The sequence below is a fragment of the Citrus sinensis genome, chromosome 5 (genome assembly GCF_022201045.2).
Source record: "Citrus sinensis cultivar Valencia sweet orange chromosome 5, DVS_A1.0, whole genome shotgun sequence".
Taxonomy (NCBI): Eukaryota; Viridiplantae; Streptophyta; class Magnoliopsida; order Sapindales; family Rutaceae; genus Citrus; species Citrus sinensis.
In genome coordinates this window covers 7,351,025-7,374,362 of record NC_068560.1, presented here as the reverse complement: position 1 = coordinate 7,374,362, position 23,338 = coordinate 7,351,025, and the positions used below count along the sequence as shown (strand labels likewise).

Genomic DNA, 23,338 nt, shown 5'->3' with positions numbered 1-23,338 from the left:
GGTTCTGCCCAATCAAATGTTCATCACTTAATTAATCTAGAGAAACCAAAATTAAAAGATAAAAAATAAAAATCTAGCTACCACTTAATTAAAAAATGTTCATCACTTAATTAATAAGTTGTAGTTGGCAAAACAAAATATAACATTTAATCATTAAATATTATCCAAGTCCAACCCAACAAAATAAAATCAAGGAGCATTAACAGAGGTCAACTAGCTCCTACCGCCCTGGGCTTATTTTTTACAGTTTCTTGTGATTATACTTGTTACAACTACCATCTCATAGTTATTGAAGAGGTCACTTTAGATTCGGAAGGAGAGGGGAAAAAAGTCAAAATTAGACCATAGTGATGGGACTGGGAATTAAGATCAAGTAAAGAAAATTAGGCATAATTATTGTAAAAAAATAAAAGACCATCAAAACATAGCAGACATACAGAGATCACCAACAGCAAGCATGGATATGAAATTAAAACAACTAAACAAAAAGTTAATTATTTTAGTAAGTAGACTGAACTAACCATATGCTTCTTGCCACTATAATAACTATAAGAACCTGACAGTAATGAACACCAAAGCTTGTGATTTTCTCTAGCCAGGAGCCCACCTGCACTGAAGTCCATAGGTACAACAATATCCAAAATAATAATAAAAGCCATGATGGAGTTTTAAAAAGTTCATAATTCGGTATTAAAACAATTGATGGATAAACTTAAAAATTTGAAGTACACCAGTCAGTTTGAAGTACTTCATACAGCTTTCATATATAAAATATAAATGTGAAATAACATGTTCACAGTGAAGACCAGTCAGCTGCTGGAGAAACTATTGCCTTACTTTACATATACAGAGCATCCCATGCTCATTATCATGGAATGTCCCAATTCGCCATTCTTTTATTCCAAAACAAACCAACAATGCAAGACATGCAAATTGAGACGTGAAATGAAAAATACATCAAACTAATAAGCTTCAGAAGTTTACCCAAATCAATAAGCAAATGGCACAAAACACAACATTAGCAGGTAGCCTGCTAGACGTGCATGCTATTCTACTACACTAAAACATTAACATTAAAAGTCACAACCAGTTGAAAAAGAACTACGAGCACACAACTGCAGAAGTTCTCCAGCAAAAGATCAGGGAACGCTTACAATGAAACTGGCCCCCAGTTATATACATCCATCCATCTGGAGGTGGAACCCACAACCTCAACCATCAAATGGTCCAGGTGGCAAGATCCACCCTCAGTCCCCCACCCCCCCTTCAAAGCTGATCACGCAGAAAACCCATAACGCTAACTAAACTTTTAAAACAAATAAAAAGAGATTTCATCAAACACTAACCCACCACCACAAGCCATGAAAGTGACAGCAGCAAGCAAGCCATTAAACCAAAGCATGTACCACCATCCTCATCATCACGTGTCATGTCAAAGCCACAAAAATTTAACACTGAGTTACGGTTTAATTTGATGACGCATGTTCTTGGAAGCCTCCCAAACACTAGCTAGTGCCTCAACATTTGCCAACAGTGCTTTGTTTCACATTCTTTCTTGTGCCATCCCGGGCTGGACTGAAGCAAACAGGAAGGTATTCATCACATGGAAAGTCAAAACTCCGAAAGTGCTTCACCAGCTCCTCCTTTCCTTATATAATAATAAAAAGCACTTTTTATTATTTCCCGATAAGACTTTACACAAGTACCGATCAAAGCTTTTGTTCTCAATCTTAAAACATATCACATAAAGTTCAAACAAAAAAGAGGGCCAACTCCTAACACAATCCACCAATAAACTCCCCATTAAACTTCCATCGTACTATGGAATGAAAAATTGCTGCAAACTCCAAAATAAAAAGGCTCAACAGAGAACAAAAACAAGAACTTATTAAGGCGATTCAGGCAAGACAACTACTACACAAACCCTAAAAATGGAGTTGCTTACCTTCTTCAGGGGATGCGGGGCAAATTAAATTATTACAGTATTACTCACAACTCAATTAATTTGAGTATTTGATTAATCTAATTCAGACAAAAAATTAATGAAAAAATTAAAAAGTGGAATCTCAACTCACTGTCTCAGGTGCCCGGCGCGATAGCTACGGCTAAACGCGGCTGCAACGGCAATAATTTAGACTGGAGGGTGAGATGGTGACCAGAGACGGAGAAAGTGAGAGCGACTAAACGAGCGTGAAAGAGAGGGGTTGCCGCTGCTGTGTGTGCCTTCAGAGAGAGAGTGAAAGCGAGTGAGCTACTGCAGTGTGTGGTGTGACCTGCTCGGCTGCCGCCGCGCGGGCTGCGCGTGCCTTTGTCATCGTGCGTGCTAGTAAGGCCTTAGAGAGGGGCTGCCGCTGGTTAGTGCTTAGGGAGAGTTAGAGATTTAGGCACTTGGAATTTTAGGGATTTGGATTTTAGTTTGTTTGAGAGGGAACAAATTTTGGTGGAGGGAGATAAAAAATTTTGTGTTAAATTATAGCAAAGGGTTTGTAGTTAATTATATACGGTTTAACCAAACAAAGAAAATATGCACACAAGTGGTTTGTAGTTTGAAATTAAAATTTTAACTTCGGAGATATTGAGTTCGAGTCCAAGTAAAAACATAATTATATTATATTTGTTTTTATCACTGATACTAAAGTATCAGTAATTACTGAGTTTTATGCTACTGACACCTTAGTACCAGTGATTTATGATACATATTTGTTAAATGGAAAAAATGATCCAAATGTATACCATTACTGACACTTTTTACGAAGTGTCAGAAACGAAGTGTCAGTAAAGGTCATTTTTGTAGTAGTGCCTGTGACACCAACCAAACTTCTGAATTTTACGAAGTCTTCTTGCTTGAGCGGCTTGGTGAAGATATCAACTGCTTGATCTTGTGATTTTACATACTTGATTTGCACTTCTTTTCTTGCAATACACTCTCTTATGAAATGATAGCGAGTATCTATGTGTTTGCTTCAATCATGAAAGACTGGATTTTTGGATGTAGTAATTGCTGATTTGTTATCAATACAAATCCTGCTTGGCTCTTCTTGCGGCAAACCCAACTCCTTCAGTAAATTTATGGGCCAATTTACTTGACAAACATTTGATGTGGCAGCTACATACTAAGCTTCACAGGTTGATAGTGTGAGAATCGGTTGCTTCTTTGACATCCATGTGAAAGTAGTATTTCCCATGAAGAACACAAATCCTGTGGTACTCTTTCAATCATCTACATCTCCACCTCAATCGCTATCACTATATCCAACAAGCTTGTTGATAACTCTATGAAATGAGAGTTATTACAACAATTCTAGACTTAAATTAAGATAACTTAGAGAGTAAATTATGTGTTTTTATTGCATTTTTGTTACATTTTGCATAAACATTCGTTTTAGTTTCGTCCTAATAAGTTTTGTTTGATTTAATTAATTTATGATCAAATTGTGTGCATAATCGTAGGTTTTCAGAAGCTTATGATTTAGGGAAAGAATGTTGAAGCAATAGGCTGGCACAAAAGATGAAGAATATGGCCACAAAAGAAGTAAAACAAAATTTGGAACAGTGCAGTGCTAGAGCAGTTGCTGGAGTAGCCATTGCTGTAGCAATTCTAGAACAACGATAGAGAAACTTTAGTACGGGAAACCTACAGGATTGCAATCTGCAGTTTCCTAATCTGACTCATGTGCACCCTAGGCTCTTGCTTACTCTAATTTTCAGTATAAAAAGAGGTGTGCAACACATAGAACGGCAGCAAGGAGTAACATTGAAGAAAATTGAAAAGGAAATGAAGAAAACAAGTAGAAGTCAAGAGAACCAAGTCTGCACCAGCAAAGAATCAAATAGAGTTGTTTGGATTCAGTCTTCATTGTTCTTTACTTGTTCTTTTCTCTACTCTTTGGTTGAACCAATGTACTTTGTGGCCATTAGTTTGCTGTTTGTTTCTTTTTTTCTAAGTATGAACTAAACTTGTTTGTAGTTTAGTGACAAACAATCTAATGGGTTCTTGACTGTTCTTATGAGTTGCTATATAATTGCTGTAGCAAGTTACTCTAGTAGTTATCATTATAACTTATATTTCGGTTGACCACCCACTTAATGGTTCAAGTTAAAATAGAGTCGCAAAAGGGCATGTCTTAGTAGATATTATTAGAGTAATACTTTATCTAAATTTGAGTTTCCTGGATTAAGTTTATCTTGAATCCCATAAGGGCTATACTTGAAGTTAAAACTTGTGAAGAACTAGAAATAGGCATTCACCTTGTAGGGTTGATAGAATGGATGTTCACAATGCAATGCCTCATGTAGAATAGCAACTGGTCATTGTTAGAATACTTAAAGGTATGAGAAATCCAACACGCGACAACTGAGGATGCAAAATAATTCTGTCCAGTGCTGTAGGAATTGCTGTAGCAACTGGTATTAATTTGATGAAAAGCAGTCAGCCTATGAAGAGAGTTTGATCATTCAACTATCTTATTCTCAATTGATTCTTTCATGCAATTTACTTAGTTTATTTTATTATTGCATTTATTTGTCTTATTTCCTTACCATTGTCAATTTTGGTAGTAAACAACTTTGAATTTGTTCATCTTGAAATTAAGGTAGATAGCACTATTGTGATTGCTGTAGCATTTATGATAACATCAATCCCTGTGGAGACGATCTTGAATACTTATTACTTTATTACTTGTGTGTACACTTGCACATTGACACCAATAACAATTGAGTTAAAATTTACCAACACTTGTAGTCATTAGAAAATGAGTATAACAAGCCGAAATTAATTGTACCTTTGATGTAGCGAAGGATTCTTTTTGCAGATTTAAATGTGTGGTCTTTAGATTCTCCATATATTGACCCACAAGTCCAACAACATAAATGATGTCTGGTCTTGTGCATGTCAAATAACGTAGGCTTCCAACCAAACTTTTAAAAAATGTTGGATCTATATCTTCACCTTCATTATATTTGGATAACTTGACTCTGCATTCCACCGGCGTGCTTATAGGCTTGCAATTATTCATCTTGAACTTCTTGAGAATCTCTTTTGCATAGCTTTCTTGGGAGATAAATATGCCTTCTTCCTTTTGCTTGACTTCAATTCCGAGGTAATATGCCATCAGTCCGATGTCAGTCATCTCGAATGCTTTGATCATCACTCTCTTGAACTCTTCAAACAAGCTTGGATCACTTCCAGTGAAGATGAGATCATCCACATACAGGCACACAATCAAAATGTCTCCATCTTTTTCTTTAACGTAGAGAGCATGTTCATATGGGCATTTGGTGAAGCTGTTCTCTTGAAAATACTTGTCAATTCTATTATTCCATGCCCTAGATGCTTACTTTAACCCATAAAGAGCTTTCTTCAATCTCAAATCTTTGTCTTTGTGTCATTTCACTATATAGTCTAATGGTTGTTCGATGTAAACTTCTTCTTCAAGATATCCATTCAAGAAAGCAGACTTTATATCCGTTTGAAAAATCTTCCATTTGCTCTGAGCAGCCAAGAAATAATAAGTTTAATAGTTTTAAGTCGGGCTACATGAGCAAATACCTCGTCGTAGTCTATGCCAGCCTTTTGACTATAGCCTTTTGCATCTAGCCTCGCCTTGTGCCTTTTAATTTCTCCCTTCGCATTTCTTTTCGTTTTATACACCCATTTGACACCGATCGCCTTGTGACCTTTAGGAAGAGTAGTAAGCTCCCAAGTAAAATTCTTCACAATGGCTTTGATTTATTCATCCATTGCAATTCTTTACTTCTCATCTAGTACAGTTTCTTGGAAGTTGACTAGCTTACAATCAACAAAGAGGCAAAAGAAAGTGAGATTATCATGTCTCTTAGTTACCTCATAGAGATCTTGAAGACTCCTCATACGTTCTTCGGGTCTTTCATTTAAGAAAGATGGCGGTGAATCTCCACGTATGGTTGATGCTGGTGAGATAGGTAGAGTAGTTGGCTCTTGTTGTTCTTCTACTTGTTTTATCTGTATATGATCATCTTCTTCTATGGGAAAGAAGTTGAAGCCATCCATACCAGAGCCAAAATCTCATTCTCATTTTTCATAAAAATCTACATCTCAGCTGATCACGATCTTAATGTTATTTGGATTGTAAAGCTTGTATCCTTTAGAGTTGTTTTCATAGCCGATGAAGATGAACTTCTCACTTTTGTCATCCAGCTTGGCTTTTCTTTTGTCTAATATATATACATAGGCAATGCTTGCGAAAACTCTCAGCTCGAGTGGCTTCTGAGCTCTTGAGTTTGACTCCTTTGGAAATCTCTTTTTCAATTGCTTGCCAAGTTAAACATCATTCACAAAGTTGATAAGGGTGATTGATGTATGGTAAGCCTTTCACCATGTTCTTCTTCTTGGATAGTAGCTTCAGTCCTCAAAAGTTGAGATGCCTATATTGAAGATGCCAAATCTAGGATGGATCTTTGTGACAGGGTTTGAGACATTTTGTAACATCATTTTGAATATTTAAAGGAAACATTCAATTCTTTGACATTTTCACCTCTGTAATTAGATTTCCTTTGTCATCTCTTAGAAAACGACTACAAACTAAGGATGTTACTTTTCATATTGGGCACATAGTAAACATTCAAAATTATTTGGTGGCTACCATCTTTTGCATGCAAAAGAATGTTACCTTTGCCCTTTACTGGTACTTTTGAATCATTTCCAAAAGCGACACTACCATTCACAAATTCATTTAGTTCCACGAACATGCTTCTATTTCCTCTCATATGATTGCTAGCACCTGTGTCAAGATACCATGTATTTTCTTGACTTCCACTTGTGTCATTGCGTGCTAGTAAAAGGGTGTTATCTTCACCATTTTTCTCTTCAACACAATTCACTCTCTCATCAATTGTGGCACTTGGAGCTCTACATTCTGAAGCATAATGCCCAAACTTTTGACAATTATAGAATTGTACTTGGGATCTATCATACCTCGATCTTGGATTGCCTCTGCCTTGTCCTCTAGTTGAGCTTTTTCCTTTGGCATAATTGGAGTTGTTGTTGTTGAAATTCCAACCTCGTCCATGACCACGACCTTTACCTCGTCCATGACCACGACCTTTACCTCGTCCTCGACCTCTACCTCAAACATAATGCCTTCTCTTGTTGTCAGAGCTTTCTTTTCTTTTCTTTGGATTGACTTCCATCTTGAGAAGTTGTTCTTCGATTCCTTACTTCTTTTTCAGTTTTTCTTAATAGGCTTGGAACCTTCCTTGAAGTTGCTCGATCGTCATATCTTCTAGATCTTTTGTTTCCTCAATTGTCACAACAATATGGTCAAACTTCGAGTTTACTAATCGAAGTATCTTTTCAATGATCCTTACCTCTTTTAACTCCTCCTCATTTCTTTTTAATTCATTAGAAACAGTCACAACCCGAGTAAAGTAGTCAAAAATTAACTCTGATGCCTTCATGTGTAAGGACTCAAATTCTCCTCGTAATGTTTGGAGACGAACATTCTTAACTTGCTCCGCTCCTTTGTAAGAGGTCTCTAGCTTCTCACATGCTTCTTTTGAGGAGGTTGCACCAGCAATCATTTCAAAAGCATCTTCATCTAATAATTGAAAGATAAGATACTTTACTTTATTCTCTTTCTTCTTCAAGTCTTTTAAATTCTCTTTCCGCGCCGTAGTTAAAGTGGCTTCATTTTCTGGCATTTGTAGCAAAAATAAATGATTACAGAGCCCCATAGTATATCATTAATTATTTTTTATTCTCTTATCTCCTATTTTCTCTCTTACAGTTAATATGAATCGATTAATTGTGAGCTTTAAAAACTTAATCATTCTTAATCTTGTTTGTAATCATTAAAATTAACATTATGAATACATATATGTTAACAAGCTATTCCTCACAAACCTCACAAAGAATGACCTACACACTTAGAAAATATTTATATGTAAGAGCATACGGGCACGTCATGTGCACCCAATAGAGCCTTTATTTTAATACTCCAATTGTCGAACTTACTTCCCTTTAATTGTGGAACCTGGAATGACATCATGCCACCATTTGCCATAATTCACAAATTGAGCGAGAATATGGAGATTTTGAATGCACGGATGAATTCAGAACGTTGAAAAACCTTGGGAGGAACTCGAGTAAACTTTCGGTCAACGGTCAACGCCGGTCAGCGGTCAACGATGGTAAACGGTCAACGTTTCTACTTAGTTGACTTGGCTCAGTGGCTTGGGTCGGCTCGGTTCGACTTGGTCTGGTTCGCCTCGGCTTGGCTTGGTTCGGTTTGGTTTGACTTGGTTTAACTCGGTGAGTCGAGTCAGCTTCAGGACAGAAAAATTCGCGTTTGGTCTCCGATCAAGCTAATTTTTGCAGCGTCGTGTTACTCTCGTTGTGATCTTTGATTTGATATGATATACGACTATATATAAGTTTACACACCATACAATATTCGTTGACGATTCTCAAAATATTTCTAATTAAACAAAATATTTCTGATTAAACAAAATTTTATCGGATCTTCAATAAGATATATTATTAAAAAAAATGACAACCTTTATAATTATAGTCTTTTTTATTCAATTTATTGTGAATTGTTGGATTGACTGTGTTAGGAAAGGCTTTAATTTATTTTCTTTGAACAAAATTAATTAGTCATTCCCGAATTGAAAGGCTAGTCGGACGATTAATTAAACAAAATACAATTCATTTTCACAATCATTTTCTAAGCTGTTTGTCTTTTTTAAATGTTCGTGGACGATTCTCAAAATATAGCTAATTAAGCATAATTTTATCTTCCGCAAGATATATTCACTGATAACCTTCGTTCCAAATGAACAAAAGAAAATTGACAATCTTAATTGTGGTACTTTTTTATTCAATTTATCACGAATTCTTGGATTGATTGTATTGGATAAGCCTTTAATTTCATTTCTTTGAACAAAATTAATTAGTCATTACCGAATTGAAAGGCTAGTCGGGCAATTAATTAAACAAAGTACAAATCATTTTCACAAGCATTTTCTAAGCTACTTGTCTTTATTTATACGTTCGCACCATTCTCAAAATATTGCTAATTAAACATAATTTTATCTTCGATAAGATATATTAGTTTTTTTTTTTTAACGTATCAACTCACAGCATAACATCAGTATACTTTTGTGTAGGTTATACAGTTGGCGTTTTCAGGAGTTAAACCCTCATTTTAAGATCACAAGAGGAATGAACAGAAAGTACTAAAAGCTTTCAATAACTTGTGCAAACCACGAGCATTCAAGTTACCAATAACATTGTGTCAGTTGGCGCTGAGTTCTATGGAACAAAAGCTACATAACTGGCTCAAAATATTCGTCCCCTATATACCCACCTTGTAAAGCCATTCTCACGTTTGTCTCAAAACAAGCTGGGCTATCCCTCAACAATTCAGCAGCATCATGATTAAGGGGGTCCTCATGATTTGGTTCCGTGAAAAGATGATATAATCCATAAATAATAGTGTTTATGTTGAGGACAGGCTTCCAATCTTCTCGTAAGACATTGAGGCAAACATTTCCTTCCAAGTCAATATTTGGGTGGTAGACCTTGGTCTTACACTTAACCTTTGGTGCGTCATGTGGATAAATAGGGGGAACTTCAAAAGAGAACACAAATGTGCCATTTTGATAATATCCTTCATCAGGTTTAATTGAGACCTCAAAATTCATTAAATCATCCTGGCCGTTGGGGAATGATATTTTGCAAGCTTCGGGTAGGTTCAGCTCAGTGATATCTTTGTGAAGACGCAATTCCCGAGCGCATTGCTTTTTAACAGGTGTACCTCCTGTGTTATTCTCAGCATCTTCTTTCTGTTTTTCCTTTACTTTAAATAGTCGAATCATATCTCCTACAACTGTTTGAGCAAAGACCTGCGCAAAGAGAAACACCAAACAGAGAAATTGACGGGGGGAAATGAATGAATTGATTTAACCCACGAGAGAAGAGAAGAGATTATCGGGTGGTTTTGTGGAATTTGAGAAAAGAAGAGAGAGAGAATGAGTGGCAGTGGCAGATGACAGATACGTCATACGTGGACCCTATTTCCGCAGTTGCAGCTACACCCCACTATGGTCTTCGATAAGATATATTAGTTGACAACCTTCTATTTGAAAAAAAAAAATTAACAACATTATTAATTATAATCTTTATTTAATCAATTTATTGGGTATTGCTGGGTTGATTGTATTAGGCAAGGCTTTAATTTCGTTTCTTTGAACAAAATTAACTAGTCATTGTGGAATTGAAGGCCAGTCCAACGATTAATTAAACAAAATACAAATCATTTTCACAAGTATTTTCTAAGCTATTTGTCTTTATTTATGTGTTCGTTGAGGATTCTCTAAATATTGCTGATTAAACTTAATTTTACCTTTGATAAGATATAATTGATAACCTTAATTTATAGTCTTTTTTATTTAATTCATCGGGAATTGTTGGATTGATTGTATTTAGGAAAGGAATTCTACATGGAAGTTCCCATCACAATCCACACAGCGGTAAAAAGAGGCCACGAAAGACTTGTCACTAAAAAATTATAATTGATAACACTTGAGGGAAAATCAGTTGAAAAAATATAAATATATCTTAGATATCAAGCAAAAATCAGATGGAAGAAAGCCGTAAGTTAAAGTAGAGGCTTCTAAATGAAATTTTGCCTGTACGTAGAGATGAATTGCTGAATAATGACTATTATTATTGGTCCTGAAAATTCATTGTTTGAAATGAACCGAGAAAATAGATTTTGGCTCAAATTTATTTAGTTTGATTTCATTGTGTAAGGAAATAATCTCACATCAGCTGAAAATAAATTTTGAGGTAACTTTTGAGTATGATTGTCTCACATTTTTGGTTATCTCTTCCAAAATCAATTGCCAATCTCTTCTTTCTTCTCTTCTTAGTTGAACTTTAACCCTAACTTGAGACGGAAAAAAAATCGAGTAAACCCAATCTAGGCCCATTTAATAATTGTGTTAAATTTATGACCCGTATTCATTCATTTATGTTGTGTTTGTGTTGGATAATCGGGTTATGTCAAAATTTCCCAGCTCTAAGAAAAAATTCATTCATGTTGTGTTTTATAATGAACTATTTAAAGGAGTAGCTGTCACTGGACATGCGGTCGTATACGCAAGTCATCACCACCATTGGGACAACCAAAAAATTGATGGGTTAGAGAAGAAATACTTTAGAACAAGTCTTAACTCATTATATTTTACCTTAATTTCATCAGAATTGAGCGCGACAATAAATTAAATAAGGGAAATTGAAATCCGATTTTGCAGGGAAGATTTGTTTGTTAGGTACACGGTTTTGTTTCTGACATTAGCTAACATTTAATCATTCTCTGGTAAAATGCAAAAGTCTGCATCTTAGAATAGTTATATTGTTAGACATTGCTCTAACTGAAGTTTTTCGATTGACGCCTAAATATTGTATTTCAAACCGGTGTGGCCTACATTATATCACTGACTAATTTTACCGTATTAATGCAATTTCCTAAGCTTCCGGGGCGGGAAAATAAACACAAAAGGCAACGACCGGTATGTGCCATTAAACCTTTCCTTACAAATACTCAAAAACATAAATTCAAACTGTGATAAAATATCAGTCTTAATGAATGACTTGAGGCAGGATGGCTATTAAGTCTTTCTTTATTAACAGACACCCAAAAACTAACAAGACAAGAATATGATTAAAGGTCATTCTTTATCCATAAGTTTAGATAGTAAGAATTAACAAATAATTTATGCGAAAAACTTTAAGGCCAGATATAATTAATATGAACTTGGCCTTATTGATGGAATTTATCAATTAATCAATTTTTTTTTTCAAAAAAAAAAGTTGGCAATGTTAAATCAATTTTTTCACTAACCAATTGATGAATACTACATCCTTTGATATTATTTTTTAGAATAAAAAATTGGGATATATAGCCTATATAAAATTAGAGTGACACTACTGGCACCCCTCTATTTTTCTTATAAAATTGCTCTTGTTATCCATTTAAAGTTTTATCCCTTATATTCTAAATTGAATTAGATGTAAAATCTTATCTAATTAAATTCACATATGATTTTTATCTCCGAAAATTTTCTTCACTAAAAGCTCTTAAAACTTACAATTTTCTTTTTTAAGAAAAAGGTTAATTGTAAAAGAGTAAGAATTTGGTGTAGATTAACTTTTTTGACTTAATAATTTATTTTTGTAGGAAAGATAATTTTGTAAAGGGAAATTATCATTCGTATACCTTAAATGTGCGCTTTTATAAAAAATACTACAATACTTTAATGGTGTATCAATTGTCCACCTTAAATTCACAAAAGTTATCTGCCGACCACTAAACCGTTAGCTGCCGTTTGAAAGTTAACGGAACTATAGTGAATGGATAATTTTATCCTTAAAAGTTATTACTTGTATACCCTTAGAATCTTTTATTATCACATATATATCCTTAAATTATCACTTATATCATATGAAAAGACCAGATTACCCTTCTGACGTCATCATGTTTAAACGGTAACTAACGGTTTGGTGGACGGCAGATACATTTTATCAACTTAGGCTGGATGACTGATATACCCTTAAAGTGTTGTAATAAATTTAATAATGGAATAAACTAAGAGTATACGATTGATAATTTCCCTTTTGTAAAAGTTTCATAAATTCCTAATAAGTTTATTAGAATTCTAGGGGATAACTAAGCCTTGTGTGTATTTTATACATATTTATTTTGAAATGGAATGTCATAAACTAAAAAAGAATATAACTAAAACAAATAGAAAATTTGTAATAAATTTAAGCGCATGGGACACAAAATATTGGGCTGTTATCAGTAGTCATTGCTACAAAAAAGAAGGAACTTAAAGTGGGGGTGGTTGACGAGAAAGAACTAAAAGGGGGTTCAAAGTGAAGAAGGAGACCATCTGACATGGGCCTATTGAGGAAACAAAAGAAAAATATTAGCTAATGGAGGGGTATTAATAGCACCACTCATAAAATTAATGTCAATGAATAGTTACAAAAAGATAGAAGTTACGGCCATCAATGTAAACATAAATAATGTAATTAGAAAACTTTGCCATCCACGAAAAGACTTGGGCAGTGTTTGGGACAGCTATGTTTCCACAACATAGCTGCTCCAACCCTTATATCCTAGAAAAATTTTCTTCAAATATAAGAGTGAAGCAGCGTCGGTGTGGTGGTGTAGTTTCCCCAAACGCATCCTTGGTGGTAAACAATTATACTCCAATTAATACTTGTCACAAAAAAAATTGTAATTGATATTATTTGAGCGAAATCAGATGAAGAAATATTAATATATTTTAGATATCAAAGGAAAATCAGATGGAAGAAAGCCGTAATTTATAATTGAATTATAATAACTAAATATACAGGGATTAAATGCAATTTTGCTGGTTCATCGTGATGAATTGCTGAATAATGATTATATTATTGGTCCTAAAAATTCTTTGTCTGAAATTGATCGGAAAAAAGATTTTGGCTCAAATTAGTTTAGTTTGAGCTCATCTGCGTTAGGACATAATCTCACATTGGCGGAAAATTAATTTCGAAGTAACTTTTGAGTATGATTATATATCTCTCTTCTCCTCTCACCTGTTGATTGTGATCAATAGAGTTCGGAAGTTAAAAAACAGGCATACAAAACATGGATGACAAAGGCAACAACGGGTAATCAAAGAAAAATATGACAATTGCAAATTATCCATAGAGCAATAGAGAATTTTTCAAATAATTAGGGCTCATTTGGGATTTTTTCTTGGGTGGTTCAAAAGCAAATTAGAGAAGCTAAAAATTGATCTATGTGTTTGGTAATTCTTTCAAATCACTTTTGATAAAATCAAACCAAATTTTGGAAAGTAAGGAATGAGATGAAATACTAACTAGGCAACCCAAGAGGGGAGGTGAATTGGGATATTAAAAATTATTCAATTCTAAAAACAAAACTCAATGCAAATCTAAAACGAATTTAAAGCAATAACAAATAAATCAATCACAATATAAAAGGATAAGGGAAGAGAGATTCAAACACAATGATTTTTATGTGGTTCGGCAATTCCCGCCTACGTCCATACCTCCAAGCACATCGAGCTTGAGGATTTCACTATCCAAGCCTCCCAAGGCCTCAAACGCTTACAATTGACTTACAAGGTGTCAATAGACCTTTACAACAAGAGATTATCCCCAATCTTTTAACCCAAGTGTATCCCAACACTTACAACCTCTCAAGGATAAATATTACAAATGAATTTTCTCTCATACAATGTGTTTGATTACAAATGAATGCTCAATGTGTGAATCAAAGAAATAAAAACAAGTTTAAAGCTCAACAATGACAATATCCTTAATAGCAAGCTCAATGATAACTCTTAGATCTCATCTTGTTTGAATTTGATTGAGCTATTTTATAGTTGGAGCTGAAAACAAGCCGTTATTGACTTTCTGCTCACTGTCAGATTGCCGTTATCTGTATGTCGGATCGCCATTTTGACTAGTCAATATGACTGTTGGGCTAAATTTTTAAATTGTCGAATCGTCGTTTTCAATATGTCGGATTAAAGTTAGTGTCTAGAGGCTAATCTTCAATTCTGTTCGATGTCGGCAAGCCTTTATCAAGATATCGGATCACTGTTTTCTACAATGACTGCTATAGTGAACTATTTTTGTAAAATTACAGTTTAGTCACAAAACTTCATAAAATTATACTATGGCCCATATCGTCAGAAAACTTTACAAATAAGTCCATTTCCAGAGTTGCAAAACTTTTCAATTTAGACCATTAATTGAAAATAACCAATTTCATAAAATCATTTTTTCATTAAGTATAAAACATTTATATTATGAAAATAATGATTTATTTAAAATAATTTGGGCTTTTAAAAACTTAATCATTCTTAATTTTGTTTGTTATCATCAAAATCAACATTGTGGATACATAAATGTTAACATGAGTAGTTATTCAAAATCTTATTATGAGAATCATTTTTATTACTTTTACAATTTTAGATATATTCGCACATTTATTACATAAAATTATCCTTATTTAATTAGAAAATAAAATCGATAGATTCAATTAATTGTTTTATAAATTATTTGAGATAAAAAAATAAAAGAAATAAAATTAATATTATTTATTTGCTTTGTTACTAAGTTTTATATTCACACAATTAAAAATATTATTATATACGTGCTTATATATGTGTAAGTAAATCTCTTTCAACATTATGTCCATATTAGTCAAAATTTTTCAACATTACATTCATTTTAGTCATTTGTTTTCATTCATCGATTTTGCAGTAAGATTCATCAAACACATACCTTTTGAAACTCACAGCATTTGTAGTAAAAAAAAATACTAAACATTTAACTGATTAACTTCATAGTTGATTAAACTAAAAGAAAGTCTTGGATAGCTTGTATATTTACTTAGCAATTCAATTTATGAGAAATTCAATAATACATAAGAGATATCACATCAGCCATACAACAACCAAATGATATTTTGTCACCTCTGCAATTACTTTGAAAAATTACCATACTTCTTAGTGGAAAAATTTGGGTCAAACAATTTAAACATGACACGTATACAACAGGTCTTGTGACCAATTGTCCTTTGCAAAATATGAATAGGAAATTCAAATAGGAAATTCAAAGAGTAAGGGTAAAATGAAAATATCTAAAAATGAAAGCACAAGCCACCCTATTAACCTAGAAAGTGCAGAGAATGTCTCTTAAGATGTCTTTAGATTGAACATATTGATGGAACATCACTGTAACAATGACAGCTCCTCCATTAAAATTACTATATGTCAACATGATTTGGTCCCCATAGGGATTTTCTCAAAGTATCTCGTCACATGCACCAAGAGTGAGGGAGAAAACCAACTCGGCTAGCCACTAACAAATGTGTCAATAGCTACATGTGCCTAATTAACTTAATACAAATAAGCCAATCAAAGATTCGCACTTGTTTCCATCAGGGGTAGTCTCAGCTAACATATTTATTTCCCTAAAGAGGCTAAAGGACTCATGTTTAATAGGAAAATTATCCAAAATTGCCTACATGAGGAGCATAATGACTTATTATATTCTGTTGTGTGTATAAAAAGACATTAAGATGTCCTTAGGGGTACTCCCTACAAAATGTCAGGTTAGTCTCAGGAAAATAGGTTTAGCTTCTTCCCCACAACTTTTAATTTTTTAGTGACATTAGGGTTTCTCAGAAAACCATCACCCTCTCCAGCACTTACCTAACTTGAGCGTTGGAGTACCATAGTCTTTAACGTCAATTTCTCTCTTATTGGCTCTTTTCTTTCTTTTCTTTTTTTTTTTCTTTGGCCATTGCTTGAGTGCCTTTAAAGTTCTAGATGTAGCTTTTGATTCTGAATGTCTATTATTCTCAATTTCACTTTTTGTTATGGTGGCAAGTTTTATTTCCTCATGTCTCGTTTGATTCTGGATGAATATATCCTTAAACTTAAAGGTTGTGCACATTTGAAAACTTGTGTAATTACCTTCTATAATTGTACTATTCTGATTATAATGATTTGGTGATTAGAATTTTAATCATATAGAAACTTTGCTTATGAAATTTTTCCTTATGAAATTGGGGTTGTCACAACATTGAATATTATCATCCAATAATATTGCTTGTTGAAATTTTCTTTATGGAATGTGGGTAGCCTTAAGCCTTCAATATACTAAATATTTAATAGGATATTACTCCGTCCTCAAATTAATAACAATTAGGTTGTTGTTGCTAATATTTAAAGGTAATAATCGTGAGACTTCTCCTCTTTTTTGGCCTATTTTTTCCTCCTTGGCATAAGGAAAAAATGATATATTCTTGAGGAATATTTTAATAGAACTGTTTTTTCTTTTTTGGCCTAGGAAAGTCTTTCTTCTTTGTTAGCCTAAGAAAGTTTTTCCTCTTCGTTGACCTAGGGAATATTTTTCTCTTATTGGCATAGGGAAAAGTGAACTTTTCTAGAGGAATATTATGAGAGAACTTTTCCTTCTTTTTTGGCCTAGGAAAGTTTTTCCTCTTTGTAGGCCTAAGAATTTTTTTTTTTACTTCTTGGCATATAGAAAAGTGACCTGTTTTGGACGAATATTGCTAGGAAATTTTCTTCCTTGTTAGCCCGGGAAGTTTTTTCTTATCATTGGCCTAGAAAAGTTTTTTCTCGTTTTTGGCTTAGGAAAGTTTTCCTTTATTATTGGCCTAAGAAAGTTTTTCCTTATTGTCTGCTTAGACAATTCTTCCTCCTCGTTGGCATAAGGAAAAATGACCTATTCGGAGGAAGGTTGTTACATAACTTTTTCTCCTTATTGGCCTTGGGAAGTTTTCCCTCTTTATTGGCCTAGGAAACCGTGAGTTATTTTGGAGCAATTCTATTAGAAATTTTTTTTTCTTATTGATGTAGGGAAGTTTTTCCTCTACGTTGCCCTAGGGAAAAGGGAAATTTTTTTCTCTTATTGGCCTAGGAAAGTTTTTACTTCTTGTTGGCGTTGGAAAGTTTTTCCTTTTTATTTTCCTAGGCAACTTTTCCTTCTTATTAGTTTAGGAAAGTTTTTCCTTTTTGTTGGCCTATATAATTTTTCCTCCTTGGTTGCAAGGGAAGTTCTTCCTTGTTGTTGGCCTAGGAAAATGAGCTATTCTAGAGGAATTTTCCTAGGGAAACTTTTCTCATTATTAGCCTAAGGAAGTTTTTCCTCTACATTGACCTAAGGAAAAGTGAGTTATTCCGAAAGAATTTTATTAGGGAAATTTTTCTCCTTATTGGCCTAGGAAAGTTTTTCCTCCACGTTGGCCTAAGGAAAAGTGAGTTATTCTAAAGGAATTTTATTATAGATTTTTTTTCTTCTTATTGGCCTAGAGAAGTTTTTCCTCTACGGTTGCCTAGAGAAAAGTGTGCTACTTCGGAGGAATTTTATAAAGAAACTTTTCTCCTTATTATCCTAGGGAGACTTTTCCTCTATGTTGGCCTAGGGAAAGTGAGCTATTTCAAAGGAAACGTTTCTCCTTATTGGCCTATCGAGGTTTTCTTCTACGTTGGCCTAAGGAAAAATAAGCTATTTTGGAGGAATTTTATTAAGGAAATTTTTTTCCTTATTTGGAGTAAGGAAAAATGAACTATTTCACTAAATTGTTTTCTTAAACTGGAATTCTTTGTGGAAATATACTAGTTCTTCTTCCTTGACATAAGAGGAAATATTAATTGTTGTTTGATGTTCCTTTTAAACTGAAGTTCTACGAGGAATTTTCCCTAAATATAAGAGAGAATATTAATTGTTTTTAGAACTTTTCCCTTAAACTGATATTCCAAAGGTTTTTCGTTGACGTATGAGGGAATATTTTCTGTTCTTTGAACTTTTCCCTTAAACTGAAGTTCTAGGAGGGAATCTTCCTTTTCCTTGACGTAGTAGGGAATATTTCTCATTCTTTGAACTTTTCCACACATTAAAGTTCTAGTAAGAAATGAGAATTTTTCCTTGGCAATTTGGTCGGTTTTAAAATGGATTTTGAGATTTTTGGAAGCATATATGACAATGTATGAGGTGATCATGAGCGCTCATGAAACAATGATGAATATAAATTCTTGTGAGATGCATGAAATACTAGCTATGCAACACAAGAAGAGGGGTGAATTGGGTTTCTAAAAATTATGCAATGCTTGAACAAAACTTAATGCAAATATTAAACAAATTCAAAACAATAATAAATAAACCAATCAAAATGTAAAGAGATGAGGGAAGAAAGATTCAAACACAAAGAATTTTACATGCTTCGGCCAACCCCGCCTACGTCCACGCCTCCAAGATCGTCGGGCTTAAGTATTCCACTATCCAAGCCTTCAAGGGTTCAAGAACTTTTACAATTGACTTTATAGGTGTCAATCAACCTTTACAACAAGAGATTATCCCAATTATCTTAATCTAAGTGTTTCCCAGACTCACACTTTCTCAAATACAAGATTTTTCTCACACATAATCTATGTGTTTACAAATATATGCCCAAGGTGTGATTTAAAGAATAAATGAATAAATTAAAGCTCAAGAAATGTTGTATTCTCCACAATATGCTCTTTGGTATTTGTTGGTTCACTTTGATTTGGATCTAATGTAGCATTTTTATAGTTCGATTAGAAAAATAGCTATTATTGACTTTCTGTACAAAGTCAAATCACCATTAAGCCTTATATGATCACCGTTTTGACTAGTCCAAATGACCGTTGTGCTGAGATTTCAAATAGTCGGTTCACCGTTTGAAATTATCGGTTAGCCATTTATTTCCAAAGACCTGCAAAATAAATTTTAGCTATCCGTTCTTGCTAAACAGATCACGATTAGAATCCAATTCTTTTCTGGAAATTATCGGTTCACCGTTGCTAAACAAATCACGATTAGAATCCAATTCTTTTCTGGAAATTATCGGTTCACCGTTTTCCATAAACAATTTGCCGTTGTTTTCTAGAATCATTATTTTAACAACCCTTTGTAGAACAAGCTTTCTAGAAATCATCAGTTTACCGTTTTAAACAAATGGTTAGTTGTTTGCTACAGTGAAATTATTTTATAAAATTATAATTTTACCTCAAAACTTTCTATAATTATACTATGGCCCAAATTATCATAAAACTTTACAAATAATTCCATTTCTAGAGTTTCAAAACTTTTTCAATTAGATCATGAACTTGAAAAACAACCAATTTCATTTATTTAAAAAGTATAAAAAATAATTTGAGCTTTAAAAGCTTAATCATTCTTAATCTTGTTTATTATAATCAAAATCAACATTATGAATGTACATATGTTAACAATGCATAAATATGAATGTTTATGTATGCAAATGTTCATTAGTACATTATTTTATGATCAGTCACTTGTGTTGTGCATTATTAATTTGATCAATATTTTCAAGAGTTGAAATCATTCATGTAGTCGTAATAGCTAAAATGAAATGTTCGTTTTTTACAAGCTATCAATCTGAATAAACATTTAGACTAGTCTAGAATGTCATTCAAATGGTCTTTAGCTTTTTCCATGAGGAATGCTACCATGACATCATTTGTGTGGAAGCCACTTGGATATTTTTTCTGGAGTCTACTTAGAATCTTTTAAATTTCCTGCTGTAAGCACCTTTGGAATCTCTACTCCTCATCATAATCAGTTCTCTATGTGCCCTTTTAGGTTTGTTTTGTGTGGATTCTATCCTTCTCTTTTAGTAGGCAATTTGCCTCTCTGCCTGTTTTTAGCTTTTTTGGGCTACTCTTTTGGGTTTTCCATAGTTTCCACTTCCTTCCAGAATTATCATCTAACATTATGAAATTTACAAATAACTTAAGAGTAATCATTAGTTGCATAATATGTTAGGAAAGTTAGATTATTCCATGTTGTCGTAATACCCATTTGTTTATTCCTTATGAGGAGGTGAATGTTTGGATTTTTCTTAGCCTTACTTATGGGTAGATCAAGTAAAGTCAAGAATGGCATAAGAAAATTGAAAATGAAATGTGTTAATATGTTAGATGCGGAATCATAGTTGTTAGATTAGAACATAGAGTTATGTTGATCCACGTTAACTTAATAACCTTCATATATTCCCCCTGGTAAGGTGAATGCTTGGATTTTCCTTAGCCTTACTCATAGAAAAATGAAGAAATTCTGAGGGAATAAACAAAATGGCAGAAATGTAAATAAGTCAGCATAATTAGCATAATTAAAAGGAAAATGAAGATAAATAAAATAAAAGATAAATTGGCCTTGGGTTTAGTTTCAGAGACCATTTTGACACTTTTCAACCATATTGACTTTATATTGTTCGGTCAAAGTTTAATGTTGACTAAATAGATTTTTCATTTTCTTTACTCCTTATCTCTAGTAACTCACTTGGAGGAGAAACCTCCATTTTTGAGCTTGGATTTTTGGCTTTATTGCCTTTTTAATCTTGCTTGAAGTTTGGGTCTCATACATAAACCAATTTTTAATGAATAAATACAAGTATTCACCTCTTTTTACAACCATACACAATCAAATCTAATCTGAAAAAGTGGGTGTAGAGTGGTGGTTGTTTGGGTTTTAGTGAGAGAAAATGACTTTTAATTTGCAAGTTCCCCACAGACAACACCAATGAAAGTGTTGATTTGTTTACCTTCACATGTATTTTAGTTTGTGGAGAACTTGTCACGATCATTGGCCTCGAATCCGGAGGGGTGAGTACTTGAAAAAGGCACTCCAACGCCCAAGTTAGTGTTTAATTAAGATTAAAGAAAGAAGAAAAATGGAGAAGATAGGTTTCTCTCTCTAAGTATGAACAGTGCTATTGGAGGCCAAAGACCTCTTTTCTCTTAGAGATGGGTCTCTATTTATAAATGATGAGTGATGTGGATTTAGAGTTTTGCTTTGAACCTTCAATCTAACGACATGTGTCACCTATAATTTTTGTACACGTGGAGGTGCATTTGATCTAAGGAATTATTCCACTCCTTTGTGTTTCCTTACTTGTATGACCTTTGGGCATGATTTCCCTAGACTAATGGATTGCGGAACTAATTCCCCCTCTTGTCATTTGATAAGCTCCAGGGGAATTTTTCTTTAGGTGTTATTTCCCCGGAATAGCTTGGGTGTTATTTATCTCAGAATAACTTGGATGTTATTTCCCCGGAATAACTTCTATTATCTTATAGGATGGACACGTGGCATGGTTAGGTGCCTTTTGAAATATGGCATCTGCGAAAATAATAAAATTAACAAATTTTAATAAAATAATATTAAAATAATAATAATAATGACATTATTATTATTATATTATATTATATTTATTATTTTATTTATTATTAATTATTGTTATTATTATTATTATTAAAATTTATTAATTTTATTGTTTTAATGAATATTATTGTCATTATCATTAAATACTTTTTAGTAATTTGTAACAATCTAATTTATTCCGATTCTGATTTCAAGACAAAGTAAATACATTAATAGCAATCCAACTCATTCCAATTCTGATTCTTACAATTCCAGTAAACAACTTATTTTGATTAGGGGTGGGCAATTTCGGATTCGGATCGAATTCGGATGAATCCGATCAGATTTCGGATAATTTGGATTGAAAAAAATTCATCCGAATTCAATCCGATCCGAATAATTCGGATCAAATTCAGATCAAATGAAAATTCGGATTGAATTCGGATTCGGATTGGATCGGATGAGTTTGGATTTCGGATTAATTTTCGGATTCGAATTATATTTTGGATTCGGATTAATTCGGATTGAAATTAGATTTGGACCTTTTTCACAATTCTCACAAAAAATTATGAAATCTATAATTAATGAAAACTTACTAACCATAAAAAAAAAATGAAAACAAGCTAACAAATGACAATCTATATTGTATTGTTTCCTTGACAATATGGCATTGACATATACCAAGAAAACAAACTGAAGCAAAGTTTCCATTCACAAAAATAAAAAAAATATAAAGTTATAAACCATTAAAATAAAAACATTTAAGTAATCAAATCTAATAATCTAATAATTTATAATCAACGACCCATTTATATTCTCATATGCATTCATTTTGTACAAACACTCCCATTTCATTTAATTAGTAATGCTCTTACAAGTTAGGTGCATAAACATTACTCCAAGTCCAAGCCTCCAAATAAGCAACATAAAATAAACATTGCTCCAAGTCTCTAAATAAACAACACAAAATAAACTTTGCTCCAACTCTAAGTCTCCAAGTAAACAACACAAAATAAACATTACTCTAAGTCTCCCAACAAACAACACAAAATAAACAATTAAACATTTCTCCAAGTTTCCAAATAAATAAACAACACAAAATCACAAAATAAATATTATCATTATATCATCCAACAATAAAATAAACCAAAATAAAAATTATCATCCAAAAACATTTAGATAGACTACAAGTTCCTCAAACCAAAAGTACAATAACATCAAATTAAACTCACAACACACTTTGATGAGTCCTTAACTTTTGCTTTCCAACTACCAACTTCAATTTTCCTAACATAAGATCACAAACAATTATCATGTTACAATTGACTTAAAACCAAAAGTAAAACAATTATAAATATAATACCTTGAAACCAAAAGATTTATTAAATTTAAGAGTTACCTTACCTATTCAAATATCATGACGAATACTAGCACCCATCGTTGTAATTGCTGAAGCTTGTGATTGTACATACTCTTTAAAATGAAAAAAAAATAATAACTTATAATTAGTGCATGAGTAATATAAAAAATGTGTTATAATAAATTTAAAAGGTATTA

The 23,338-nt window shown here is 33.1% G+C and overlaps 1 protein-coding gene across 1 annotated transcript; it reads right to left on the bottom strand.

The window, feature by feature from the left end:
• Nucleotides 1-9,231: 9,231 nt before the first annotated feature.
• On the bottom strand, nt 9,232-9,866 carry LOC127902059 (NEDD8-conjugating enzyme Ubc12-like). Its single transcript, XM_052440471.1, has one exon. It carries the CDS (start codon nt 9,853-9,855, stop codon nt 9,304-9,306), a length of 552 nt encoding a protein of 183 aa, XP_052296431.1. The 5' UTR covers nt 9,856-9,866; the 3' UTR covers nt 9,232-9,303.
• Nucleotides 9,867-23,338: the final 13,472 nt, after the last annotated feature.